The 13,308-nt window shown below is 47.8% G+C and overlaps 5 protein-coding genes across 5 annotated transcripts; 3 read left to right on the top strand and 2 right to left on the bottom strand.

Moving 5' to 3' along the window:
* Positions 1-135: 135 nt before the first annotated feature.
* On the top strand, positions 136-1,778 carry ANOM_000336 (uncharacterized protein; the record flags this gene model as incomplete). The annotated part of the gene is made up of 3 exons (XM_015545594.1): positions 136-493; positions 547-1,051; positions 1,103-1,778. The coding sequence occupies 3 exons, from the start codon at positions 136-138 to the stop codon at positions 1,776-1,778; spliced, it is 1,539 nt and encodes a 512-aa protein (XP_015412177.1).
* Positions 1,779-2,274: 496 nt separating this feature from the next.
* On the bottom strand, positions 2,275-3,298 carry ANOM_000335 (phytanoyl-CoA dioxygenase family protein; the record flags this gene model as incomplete). The annotated part of the gene is made up of 2 exons (XM_015545593.1): positions 2,275-2,564; positions 2,629-3,298. The coding sequence occupies 2 exons, from the start codon at positions 3,296-3,298 to the stop codon at positions 2,275-2,277; spliced, it is 960 nt and encodes a 319-aa protein (XP_015412174.1).
* A 1,768-nt stretch (positions 3,299-5,066) lies between these two features.
* ANOM_000334 (2-keto-4-pentenoate hydratase) lies at positions 5,067-5,849 on the top strand (the record flags this gene model as incomplete). The annotated part of the gene is made up of 1 exon (XM_015545592.1): positions 5,067-5,849. The coding sequence occupies one exon, from the start codon at positions 5,067-5,069 to the stop codon at positions 5,847-5,849; it is 783 nt and encodes a 260-aa protein (XP_015412175.1).
* A 957-nt stretch (positions 5,850-6,806) lies between these two features.
* Positions 6,807-9,438, top strand: ANOM_000333 (Zn(II)2Cys6 transcription factor; the record flags this gene model as incomplete). The annotated part of the gene is made up of 9 exons (XM_015545591.1): positions 6,807-6,859; positions 6,918-7,040; positions 7,109-7,221; positions 7,275-7,409; positions 7,479-8,023; positions 8,098-8,371; positions 8,437-8,612; positions 8,690-8,870; positions 8,930-9,438. The coding sequence occupies 9 exons, from the start codon at positions 6,807-6,809 to the stop codon at positions 9,436-9,438; spliced, it is 2,109 nt and encodes a 702-aa protein (XP_015412180.1).
* A 2,583-nt stretch (positions 9,439-12,021) lies between these two features.
* Positions 12,022-13,002, bottom strand: ANOM_000332 (arylamine N-acetyltransferase family protein; the record flags this gene model as incomplete). Its single annotated transcript, XM_015545590.1, has 2 exons — positions 12,022-12,574; positions 12,632-13,002. The coding sequence occupies 2 exons, from the start codon at positions 13,000-13,002 to the stop codon at positions 12,022-12,024; spliced, it is 924 nt and encodes a 307-aa protein (XP_015412148.1).
* Positions 13,003-13,308: the final 306 nt, after the last annotated feature.

Here is a 13,308-nt window from a genome sequence, read left to right as displayed (position 1 = left end):
TAAAGTAAAAACCAAGGGTCCCTGATGTGCTGCCTGCACACCTGAGGCAGAAAGGCCTGAATTGCGTGCTTTCTAAGCAATGCTCATTGGCTCCTTGCCTGGTACTGCCGAGAGAGGAATAGTGAAACCCCACGGATGACTCTTGCCGGCCCTAAATCTTCACTCCTCCAACTCTACCGTTGGCATGATTCACTCTGGGCGATGGACGGGTCATCCTCGACTTACGCCGCAGAATCATGCTGGACGTGTCGTCGCCGCCGCCGAAGATGCGACCGCTTGCTTCCAGCATGTCGCAAGTGTGAGATAATGCAAGATCAATGCCTCGGATACGCCAAGGAACGGCCTCTCCGGTGGACGAATAGCATCGCCAGCCGCGGCAAATGGATGGGAAAGACCGTGCCAAGCGTTGGATCGCCAATGTCAATCGGGCGGTTACTAATTGACCCTGGTCTCCAAGACCTAACGAGGCCGATGCGCGAGAACATCGCATACTGTATGTAGATTAACCTCCACATGGCACGAGAACATACTGATCGTGGCGCGTAGTTGAGCGAAATTGCAGCCCAGAGTGTGTGATATATGACCTAGGACCGAATAACCCCTTCAAGGAATTCATGAGCCTAATACCGTCCAGTCGGGGTCTTTGTCATATTATGGTTTCCATTGCAGCGCTGCACCAGGCGCAACGCGAGTTAAATAGTACTCGCTTAATCGGTAACGAGCAGTTTCCTGGAGCGCTGGACACTGCGGAAGGGGCAAGAGAGTCACCCCGGTTCTACCAATATCTCTATCACAAACAGCAGGCTCTTTATTTGTTAAGAACTAGGTACCACGAGGCACTATGTCACGACTCTTATGGCGTTATTGCTTCCGTCCTCCTGTTCATTTGGCTGGCATGTTTGGAAAGCGGGAGAAACACCTGGGCATATCATCTCAACGGACTGAAGCAGATTATGCAGGCCCAAATCCTGTCTATGGATTTCGCACCGTCGACAAGCTTGACTGCAGCATTTTGCCGATTCTATGAATATTTCGACACGAGCTATGCCATGTTAGTAAAACCCTGGCCCTCTCTTGAACGGGTGTATGCCTAACATCGCAGCTTCGAAATTCTCGGTTCGACATTGGTAAAAAACAAACAGCAATATAAGCCTCTCTTCACGTCAATACCGATCATTGACATCCTCAAGCGCTCCGAGTCCTTAACATGGACGGGCTGTCCGGCAGACGTCCTCTACATACTGTCACTCGTCAACTCCGCCTGTTCAGGTCCGGTCGCTCCGGGGCCTGACGTTATCATTCACCTTTTCTCTCAGATCGAAAACTTTTCGCCTCAACGATGGGCTTTTGCAACGCCTAATACGTCTTACCTAACCGTCCGGTACCATGTTGCATGCATATATAAAGCAGCCGCGTTGATCTACATGTCCCAGGCCTTGTCCCATACATCGCAGCAGTATTACCCTATCGAATCGCATATTCCCGGCTCACTGGATTCCATCATTGCCCATTTCACATCGGTAGGTCCGGGGGACACCCACTTCAAAGGGCTCTTGTGGCCAGCGTTCATCATTGGAGCCGAGGCACAAACCGAACACCAGAGGTCAGCAATCATGGAGGTGTTTGAGCACCTGTGGAGCTTTTGGCGCGCTCATAATGTTAGCCACGCGCTAGAGGTTCTCCAGAAGATTTGGGAGCGACAGGCTACCCCTGAGGGAGCGGCACAGCCCTGGATTGAATATTTGTATGAACAAGGGGAAAATTGGATGTTTGTATAGTACTAGACTAGAGCCTTTATATGGCAATCTCCCGCTTAAGTGAGTGTTGGAACATTAAATGGCCTATAAGAGTAGTTTGCCATTTCCTGTAAATCTTACTTTATGAAGTTCTAAAGGTGTACTGTCACTCGTACCTGGGAAATGGCTTTGTGACCTATTAAAAGAACTCTCGGAATACTAATTGGGAATGTGATGACTAGTGGAAATTGAGAAAGGACTGGGTGCAGTATGTTACCCACAGATACTGAGCGTATAATGGTCTATGAATTATGCAGTGGTGTGGCCACTAGGAGGAATAATATAAGTAAATAGAGTACTACGGCAAGGGACATACATGCTGCTTGTATCGACATTAGAAGCGCCAATGGTGTGACGGCGCGATAATAATAAAAATTATATGGTTTTGTGACTTAAAGCTGCAGACACTAGCAGCATGAGATTAACATGTAAAGATATAATTCGTCCAGCGTCGGTGCGCATACACCGTATCGATGGATTATTGCACGGCCTTTGCCCATATGCCATCCACATCCTCGTCCGGGCTCATGTTATCTACAATACCCAGTGCCGTGGTCGGTTTCTTGTAACCCAAGAGTTCCAACATCTTAGGGCTCATCTCCCGAACCTTGCTTCTTGGGATAGCAAGGAATTGGTTCTCCTCGGTCCGAAGATGGCCACGGATAAAGAATAAACTGTGCATCGTTCGGACAGAGTCAGGTACAGAATTATGCCCGCCGCCATGGAACGCCGAAGCGAGGAAGATCAAGGCCGAGCCGGGCGACATTTCTTTCTAGTTAACATGCGCATCTTATGGGATCGTGCATGACGCAAGTAGATGAGGATTACATACCTGCAAAGCAAACTTCGTCCGCACGAGCCCACCGATCATCATCCCACTTATGACTTCCCGGGACGAACATTGTCCCCCCGTTTTCTCGCGTCACCTCACACCCGGCAATTAAGCATCCAAACTGGCTCACCTGTTTGAAGCTCCATGGGACAAAAGGATTTCGTGTGTGGCGGATATTGTGAACGTTATCATCACGATGTAAAAGTTGTCTCGGGGCTCCATAGCCGATGTTCATTGATACGCTGAGACTCAGCAGCGGGTCGAGTGTGTTGGGCTCGGCATTGCCCTCACGATATAGAACAAAGTCGTCGCGAAGGATTCGCTGTCGCAGTTCCTCGAGTACCGGGTACTCACAGATTTGTGCGACAGTTTTAGACTTCCCAACCAACCCGGGCACAAGTGTTGTTTGGGGAGGGATCGTGGTAAATGCATCGCCGTCGACAGTCGGGTCGAGGTGGCGACGGTGCTTACCATTCCAGGGTTGGAGTTCCTGTTCGATCGCAGATAGGTCGTCCTTTGAAACAATGTCTGTGAGGATTACGCCACCATCACGCTCGAGGATTGCGAGGATATACTCAATCGGTGTTGTCGCGGGGATCTTTTCTACGGATGCCGTGGGCTGATATGAGGGATCGATCGGGGCTGGCATTGGGAGTGGAAGTCGCGTCATGGTGATATGGTAGCAATGGTCAGTAGGAAGTATTCTTCGTTCTTCTAGTCTTGATAGCTCAACAGGGATAGACAAATACCACTCTTAAGCATATGGTATCCCCGCAGTTAGAGATCAACTGCGGGGATAATGGCCTGCTATCGGGTGGAGTGCTCTCATTTTTTATACCGCGTTGGGAACTTCCGAGGTTCGTCATTCTTGACATATTTTCCTACGCCATCGAAGGGATAGTATCCACGTTTACCGCAAGTTTGTGTGGCACTAGAAGCCATAAAGCATGTCAGCACTGTAGATTGGCTTCCCCTATCGGATTTAATGGTATGATGCTCTTTGTAGAACTGCTGTTCCCAGGCTACCAATATCACACGTCAAAAGTGTTACCACTACGCAACATCCATCAAGTTTACCGCAATTGCAACGATATTAAAACCCACAGGACTTGCATACCGGTCTTCAATGGCTCTAACATCATATAGTAGAAGCAAAACAATAATAAAATGACACGGTCGGCAATAAGCCTTCTTACCATACCGACATGGGCAAGCAGTCCGATATATAGACACCGAGGGATAGCATTAAACCTGGGAGTGCGTCAACCTCTTAGGGATAATCGGCATTTCCACAAATCGTCTATAGAAATCAATGCTCTCTTCCTCTCCTATTTCTTTTGATCGTAGCCCTGTACCCCCTAAACTCGATAGATGAACATGTAGTTAACACAGATGCCGATATAGGTTATTCGCCCACCGCCAGTGATCAGGTTTGTGAGCCTACCACGATTAGCATAAATTCAGGTCCATTGTGAACTCACTTATCAGTCTAGGACTTGCACGGAACGGCCCCCCAGCTTGAGATACGAGAGGCAGCCAAAGGCCAAGGCGACCAGGAGGCAGTATATTGGCCCTCCATTCTGAGTACACTTGCGGATGATCTTAGATGCCACCGAGAAAGCCCATATACTGCCTTAACCGATGTACCATTCATGGTTATTGGACAGTCAAAGATCGATAACTGAAATTCCGAGGATCTGGGCATTATATAGGGGGTCGGTTGACTCGGCACTGGCGTATTCCATATTATTAAACCGTGACCGCAGTCCTTCAGGCAAATGAAGTTTCGGGGAGCTGGGCGTGATACGCCTTGAAGGGATATGTAACAAGAACATATAGTAAACATACAAAAAAGGATAACGCTTTTACGGGTACATGGCCTTTCCCTCTCTGCCCGAATTCGATCAGGAGAAGATTCTCACGGCTTCTGTGGAGCGTTTACTGTTGCCGGTCCCAACCGAGAAATCCGACACGGATTCTAGCCCCAACACGAATCTGCAGAATTGAAGATCCACGCTCTGCCATTACATTGGGAATAGAAGCATCTCCAGCCACGTGGCACTGTTCTAGAATTGATGCGTGCCCAGCTCGGAAAGATCGATGAAAAGAGTGAGGGCATCGGTTGAGGAATCCGAGATAGGCTCGGGGAACGGCTGCCGGCTATGAATTAGCGCAGGACCTTCGTTAAAACTCCTATACAGCTCAATCGAGATGTAGTGCTGGATCGAGGTACGTCGGGATACCCTTGCGATTGTTGTAGTATAAGAGACACACGGTGCGAATGGAAGTTCATGTTTTACTACTCAAGCATTCTTAAACAATATATATGATTGCATGCGCCTACAGTCTTCGAAGCTCCTTACAATAAATACCTTAAATCCATTACGTTCCTCACTTGCTATACATCCTGTACCCTCTGAAAACTTTGGAACGCAACCATGCAAGCCAGTGAACTGCGCGAAGTCTCCCTTGCCCTCCGCGCTGCCCGCCGCAATCAAACACCAATCGAAACACCCACAAAGACATGGCCTGCCCTCGATGCCGAAGGCGGTTTCGAGGTGCAGCGGATCACTGCTGAGGAAGCCATTAAGAGCGGCGATCGATTGGTCGGATATAAATTAGGAAACATCGCCAAGGTGATGCAGGATGCGTTCGGACTTGATCATCCGGACTATGGGTTCCTTCTGGCGAGTACATTTGTATATGAAGGGACAACCCTCGACCGGAAGCAATATATTAAACTGTTCGTGGAGTTAGAGCCGGCATTTGTGCTTCGAGGACCTCTGCGTGGGCCAAACTGCACGGTTGCCGATGTCATAAATGCTGTTGATTATGCCATTCCCGCCATTGAAATTATTGATTCCCGCGTGAAGGATTGGGCGATCGACCTCCCGGATACCTTGGCTGATAACGGTTCAACTGGTGCGGTGATTCTGGGTGGTACTCCACGGAAGCTTACTGAGTTAAACTTGCGCGACACCCGCGGCACATTGCGTTTTAACGATCGGGAAGTTATGTCCGGCAACACTGCCAACATCCTTGGAAATCCTCTTTCTGCTACTGCGTGGTTGGTCAATCGACTGGCTGCCTATGATATCGAATTCAAACCCGGCCAAGTGATTCTGCCTGGTAGTTGCTTACAGGCCGTCCCCATGGAGGAAGCGGGCCATTGGACTTGCACGTTTGAGGGCTGGGGAACTGTCGAATTTGACGTTGTATAATCTTCAGAAAAACTTTTTTTATATGTGAAAGAAGAGGTAGTTACTTAGGCTAGTTGACCAAGAAATATATTCTACATCGCATAGACCGCAGGAACAATAATACTACATCCAGTGCCAACGGGACCATGCCATGTTTAGTACACAACACGTCTCCTCCACGTAGAGAATAGCTAAGACGTATATATAATACCCCTCTGATTGTTGTCCTTTACCTTGCCCACTCTGATGGCAACCAGGGTCAAGAGAGAGGAAAAATGTCCAGTCGGCTCCACCTAGACGGGATTAAAGAACCCAATGGGGCATAGGACGATAAGACGGTACTTATCCGAGTCTACATTTCGCTTACTTGTCTTGGTATGTGGATCCCATCGCGTGTCTGGTTTTCCACTCCCCGCGTCCAATTTTGGCACAAGCTCCATGCCGGATGTCGACCCAAGAGACTGATGTCGATGTCATTGGCTCATGAGCATAAGACGAAGACCCAACAGAGGGGAGGCAAACCATGGGGAGAAGGTGAAAATAAAAGTAAGTGAAAGAGGGGGCGGAGAGAGAGAGACAGACCCTAGAAATAAGCAAATAACAAGCCAAATTAAGGATAACAATAAAGTACTGCTTCGAGATCTGCAGGCGTTCTTTCTGTCTCTAGGAAGAAGAGCCCCAACATGAATGCTCGGTGGAAATACTCACTCGTTTTGATTAGGGCTAGGGCTGAAGATCGTTAGTCCTCCAAGTCTGGCATCCTAATGGAACCCCACAAGAAGATAGACTGGGCGGTTCCATTCATTTGAGACTACCAATGAAGAGGCAAATGAAACTAGCCTCTAACTATGCGGGGGACATGCATACGAGGTCAATGCGAAAGCGCCTCCTCTCACGGTTATCAACTCATATCCGATCCCTGTGGCGATCTCTGACCTCAAACATCACCGCGATAGGCATCTCAAGTCTCGGTGCGCTATGGCAACAGAGGTGCCAATCCAACCCCGCAAGCTAAGGCGAACAGCGAACGCGTAAGTAACCTTCACCCGCTTTAATCTATCTTTAATCTAACGTGCTTGGCATCACCAGATGCGTTGCTTGCCGTCAGAGCAAAATCAAGTGCTCGGGCAAAGAGCCGTGCGCCAACTGCCAACGTCGTGCTGTAAAATGCCGATTTGTGGAAGGAAGCAACAAAATCACAGTCACGGAAAGGTTCGTCGGTAGCAATTTTCAAGTCATATTGCGCAACAGCAAAATAACCACGTCCGTGTTGGTTCCAGTTACCTACAGCAACTGCGACGCCAGGCGAAAGCGCACCAGAGTCCAACGGGCACCAAACGTTCTGCGGGTACAGCCTTTGGGTCTGTAGTCGAGGTCGACGATGTGTCTGAAGGTGAGCTTCCCAACTCGTCCTTGCATTGGGTTTCCGGAGCTAAAGGGACACAGAGCTGGCTTACCCTCCAAGGGAGGAACCATCTTTACCCCCGAAAACGATTGACCATGCACGTAGCATCTGGACAAGCCCGTTCACCTTACCCTCGAGAACCATCAAGAATACATATAAGAACAAACGCAACTGGAGTACGTTTCCTAATCCTTGTGATAGATATGTCGGCACAGAGGTACAACCACTAACGTGTCTTCATACAGTTTGGCTAGCCCCTACGTCAGTGTGGTCTTTCACCGCGAGGCTTAGCGTTATGTTGTCCGAGAAGCTGCAACTCGAATCGCCCTACACAACCCCGAGCCAGCTCGACCAAGACATATATCCACTCCGTTGGAAGCAGGCCACAGCTGAAGGGCCTCCTGATATTAGCGGCTTGCCTTCAGTTGATCATGCGCTTTATTTATTTGACACAGTTAAATTCCATCTTGGTGTGAAATATCGTTTCTTTGATGAACGTACTTTCTTGGGACATATTCACGAATTCTATTATGGAGATGCCGCCCAGAAGGCTACTGAATCGCGCCTTTGGTTCGTCCAGTTCCTACTTGTCCTGGCATTTGGAAATGCATTTCTCTTGCAGTCAAGGAATGCAAAAGACCCGCCTGGGTCGAAGTTCTTCGTACGGGCAATGGCGCTTATGCCAGACCACGCCTCCCTCTGGAAAGACAGCCTATTGGCAAGTGAGACATTGGCGCTGGCTGGGCTCTACTTATATTGTATTGATCATCGAGAGTCAGCGCACGTCTATGTGAGTAAAGCGCTCTAGTACATTCAGACGGCCTTGTTTCCACTGTGCGCCATTGACAATCCTTCCTTGCACAGGTCGGCCAAGCGATACGAATAGCTCAGTTGGAAGGTTTGCATACCGAGCTTCCCGAAGATGAGCTAGGTGCAGCGACAGTCACTCGGTGTCGCAATCTCTGGTGGACCTTATATATCATGGATCGCCATCTCTCCTCATCATTAGGGCTACCGATGACGACGCAGGATAGCGACATAACCACTTTGATCGATCCACCAAGCTCATGTCCGCAGCGAGATGTTACATTAAGTCTGCAGGTCAGACTATCACATCTGCTCTCTTCTATATTGACCTGTAAGGCAATCTAGATGTTCATCAACCTTTACTACAGGCAGTAAGCTAATTGAAATTTGTTATAGCCATTTACAAGAACGAGAAAACACAACTGGGAACCTTCTTGGAGACAACCAGATCCATTTTGCATACAATGGCTGGTCACGCGCAAGAAATCGAAAGCATCATTCACATGAAGAATGAGAATTCCGTAGATACGATGCCCAAAGGGACACGGCATATCACATTGCTATACCACCAGGTCAGTGCAAAGTTACCATAGCGCACCCTGGTCGATAATTCGCTTCTTGTGTTGCTTTCTCGGCTAACCTGGCAAAGTGTGTCATTGTTGCCACACGACCCCTGCTCCTCTCTGTGCTCAAGGAAAGACTAGATAAGCTTGATCATGGAGAAGAAGATTGGCAGAACTTTTTGGCTCCTACAAAGAGTCTAATATCAACGGGGATCAAGTCAGCTGCCAAAACGCTGCAGATCTTGACGCATGAAGACAGTCTCCTGGGTACAGTCTCTTTATTTGTCTTCAGAAGCCAACGATGCGCTGAACTAATCATAACACAGAGGTCTTCCTTCCTTTTGACTTGGAATTCACCTATGCTGCTGCGATTCACTTAGCGATGGCAGATACACTGTTTCCGCACTCTACTGAAGGCCAGAACTACAGTGAGGAAGTACATGCGATCCTTGACGAGATGATCTACAAAGGTAATAGGTTGGCTGCGGTGCGGAAAGGCGAGCTGGCACATCTAGAAACACTTTTCAAGGATCTCGCAACACGGATCGAGCGGCGTGGTTTGCAAACTTTAACATTATCCAGTCCAACGGAGAACGAGCAGCCCACGCCTTGCGACGGAGAATATCAAATAGGGGGATCAACGGTACAGACTGAGCCAATCGATGTGTCGTTGGTTAGAGACCCAAGCACTTCGCCTGATGTTCTTCATCACACGACCAGTGACATAGAGTTCCTTGAAAATATCGGGATCTCCTCGTATGAGTTTTTCACCATCGTCAACCAGATTGGCAACTCGGACAACTATAGCCTACTGGATCCTGCGCAAGTTTGGTGAGCTTAGTGCAACAGAGGCCATTTCTACAGCAGAGCCTGGGTTAAAACATGATTGATATACCCCAGTTAATGTCGAGTTGCCGCCCCTTTACGCTAATATAGTTGTTTTCACGGACCTTCTACAAATGAAACCATAGGAGCATAGTTCACAGCATTGGTTCCGAATTTGGTAACGATAGAAGCCATTGACTTTGGATCATGAATGAGGACTAGGTTGAACGTCTACATGTTCCAATCGCCATAACTCATAAAAATGATCAGAACGGCAACGTAGTGTCCAATCATCACACTCCAATGCAACAACGTCTCCGGCCCATTTGACATTCATCCTTCCGGTTTATCTTTCCTGTTCCACAATAGACCCCGGTCCCATCTCAATACCCACACGATCAATTGATAAGAGGTAGGCGTTTGTTCTGAATTCGTAAATGACAGTTTCTACGGGGCCTGATTCCCTCCCCATATTGTGACACTGGGTATACAGGAAAGACAACTATGATACAGTGCCGCTTTCTTTGCCAGAAGCTTCACTCCAGATCACAGTCCGTGAAAATTGGAAATGATGTTGCCATTCTGGCAACATGATGTATGATCACCTAAGTTTCTCTTCGACGAAACACCGATCTGCATACTTTTCTTTTCCAAATGAGTCGACCAACGAGTAACAATAGCCCATGGCCGCGGAACAGCCGGCGAAAATCTCAAGGCTCAATAGGCGAAGGGTGCGCCACTATCCCCCCGCAACGCACATTATCCTCGCTTATGTGCCTCTAGGGTAACGATGAAACCGACTCGGTATATCCATTCCGATAGGTCTTGAAGAGGTATATGTCCTTCGGTCGTCTGAAGGCCAGCAAAGCCAGCGTCTCATTTATTAGCGAAGATGCACAATATATGGTATCACATTCGCTTATAACCCACTGTACAAATAAGTTGTTCTTGCACATCAATTCTTTTTCAACGCCACTATTAGGAGGTCAAGATTCTGGCCGTAGATTGTTCTCGTTTGTTGGATATGATGATATTGCCGCACAGGCTCGTCTGGTCCGAAATTTGGAGATCCGATTAGTGGACATATAAGTAAGTGGCCAGTTCTATTGTGTATTGTTCCGTTCTTAATGAGGTGAAGTACATTGCATTTAATAACCTGGGTCTAGTGTGTGAGCGCAGCTTCACATGTTCAGTGGGGTGTCACTTACTTGAAAGTTATCATGCTCTAACTCCCTGTTCAGTTCTTTTGCCTCACTGGCGATCTCCTCGCCAGTGTATTCCCAGCCAACACCCGCTTGGTATTGGCCAATTCTTGCTCTCCTCTCCCTGACAATATTCTTTATCTTCTCAACAATCGCTTTGGCGTTCTCTGAAAGATCTTCATAGGCCATAGTTCTTGAGGTGGTGTTATTAATCCATGTATTATTCTCAGTGATAGTTGATAGAAAGAGGATGAGAGAAAGAGCTGCGGGACATTTGGAAAGCTGTAATTGAGGGGCTGGCGGGGTTGGCGATTTAAGTACAAGTAGCCTTAGTGCCACGCCATGCATGCATATCACGTTCTCAACCATCTGACTTTTCTAGTCATAGTTAGCTAATTAACTAACTAGGTAGTGAGCTATGTCCTATGAAAGTCTGGGTACTTCAGGAAATGGGAAGCGCGCAGCAAGTATATGCTTCACCTTGAGCTTATGCTACAGCCACAAAAGCCTGAGTGATCGAATTCTGCAGTGTTAATTGGTATATGTCTTGCATCATTCAACGTAGTGCATCGAGGATTGGCCGCAATGCCCTATTCAACGAAAGTGTGTTGATAATCCGATTCAGAATTACCATACAGACCAGGATATTGGATACTCATTTCTTGATGGCTTTTATACAATCATCCCAAGGCTATTCTACCAGTAGTGGTTTCCCGTGTACTTTAACGTGGTCCAATTTTGACGAGGGGCCATGGGTCACTGCAGATGGCAAACCCATACAATTTCGAATGTCAGATATCAGGAAAAATGAATGGCTTTGGAGCCAAGCGTACGTGCCTCCTTCACAGCGGATCGTGTCGTCTCGATACGACAAAGGCAAGCGAGGAAGTTGTTGTATTGCTTTAATAATACGTATTAGCCGCCTTCTCTAAAGGGCTAAACCCGCGTAGAATCTGCTATAGAAGCCTAATGTCTATCCCTGTTGAGCGAGTACATACATGGAAGGGGGATATGTATTTATCGACAATGGCAGCGTCTGGAACGAGAGGCAAATCTACCCAATAAGCCGACTTACGAGTATAGTTGAACTCAATCAAAAGTAGACAAAACCCACATCAGCGGTCCTAAATCCAAGAGGTCAGGAATCTGCCGTATCTTGAGTAACATTAGAGCCGTGATTACATCAAAATCTAGATATCGCTTTTGCTGTGGCCATTTTATTATTCTTTGTATTCCATCAGTGCTGTAGTATTTCATATTGAATATCCAATATCAATACCCAGAATTGGTCTGTGAGTTGTGCACCCGTCTGCTCGACTATGCGTCTTTTCCCCTGCATACCCGGACGGTAAACCAACGATATGTAAGGGATATACAGCCTCACATTCAGACTACTTGACTAGTTCAGACCTCCGACCGATAATACCTTTCTGCTCCTCTTTGGTTAAGCATATACCAAATTTATCCCGGAGCACCTGAACCCGCTCCTCCTCCGTACTACACATCTTGACCAGCACAGACTTGCCACCGAGATTCTCTTTCACCTTGTCCTGGTCCAGTATGATCTTTCCGTAAAGGCTGCTGCCTTCGCGCAAGAACTTGATAACGAGGAGGTTGGAAGTCAGAAAACACTGCGGGTGTTGACTGGTATAGAAACTCATAACTTCAAAGTCTCGACGCAGGAACTCAGTTTCAGTAAAGGCATAAGCTGGTGTCCAAGGGCTGTCGGGAGCATTTCGGAACTGGTAGATCCACATGCGCTGCTTGTTGTCGGAAAGACCATCAATGGTGCCGTACAGCAGTTGCAGCTCTTGTGTACCAATGTTGGGCGTTGTTGTCCCTGACTCAAGAGGTAGTGGGGCCTTGGGCCCATCGCCACCATATCCTACATCAACTAGGTATTGGGTATGATCGGCAAGGGTGACAATGTTAACGGCATGTTCCCTATCAATTACGATCAGTGTGAGAGGAACAGGGGGCTGCAAGCCTTCATCCACTTACCAGCCTGACCATCCGGGAGAGTTGCTCCTGGCATCACGATGAAGCCTGGCCCCGGCTAGGTACACTTGAAAGCCGAGGAAGGAAAGAACATGATAGAGGAATATATTATTCTCCATACAGTATCCTCCGCGACCCCTCTCGACAAATTTGTGATAGATGTCAGACACTTCCAAGGAAATATGCGCTTCAGGGGCATAGTGTAGGGCAATGTTTTCGTAGGGAATGGTTGACACATGATAGGTGTGGATGGTAGTGAGCAGGGCGATATCCAACTTGGGATTACGATCTCGTCTATACTCATGGGGTAGCTGAATATACTCAAAGTATCGATCCACATGATCGGAGGTAAGAGAAGGAATGGTTATTGTCATGGTGGCTAATCTGGGGATTTGAATTGATGGAAAGATTCCCTCCCCAAAGGAGGGGGGTTGGAGGGTTATAAACACGCCGTCCCACAGTTCCCCATCTACACCAATGACAGTCAAGACTCGCTTAATCAAGAGCTGGGGAAGGTGGGGACATGATTGGTACATTTGTGTGGTTGGTTCCTGTCATCAGCCCGTATGTTCATGAAGACCTTGTATTGCCGTCATTTATACTCCGTACATTACGGACCTTTCGAGCTACGGAGAGTTTGATGGGATTATTAACTACTGTAACTATATCTGCGAACAAAG

Source organism: Aspergillus nomiae, assembly GCF_001204775.2.
Source record: "Aspergillus nomiae NRRL 13137 chromosome Unknown contig00004, whole genome shotgun sequence".
In the NCBI taxonomy this organism is placed as follows: Eukaryota; Fungi; Ascomycota; class Eurotiomycetes; order Eurotiales; family Aspergillaceae; genus Aspergillus; species Aspergillus nomiae.
Note: the sequence above shows the minus strand (reverse complement) of the source record. Positions and strands in the feature narration are given on the sequence as shown.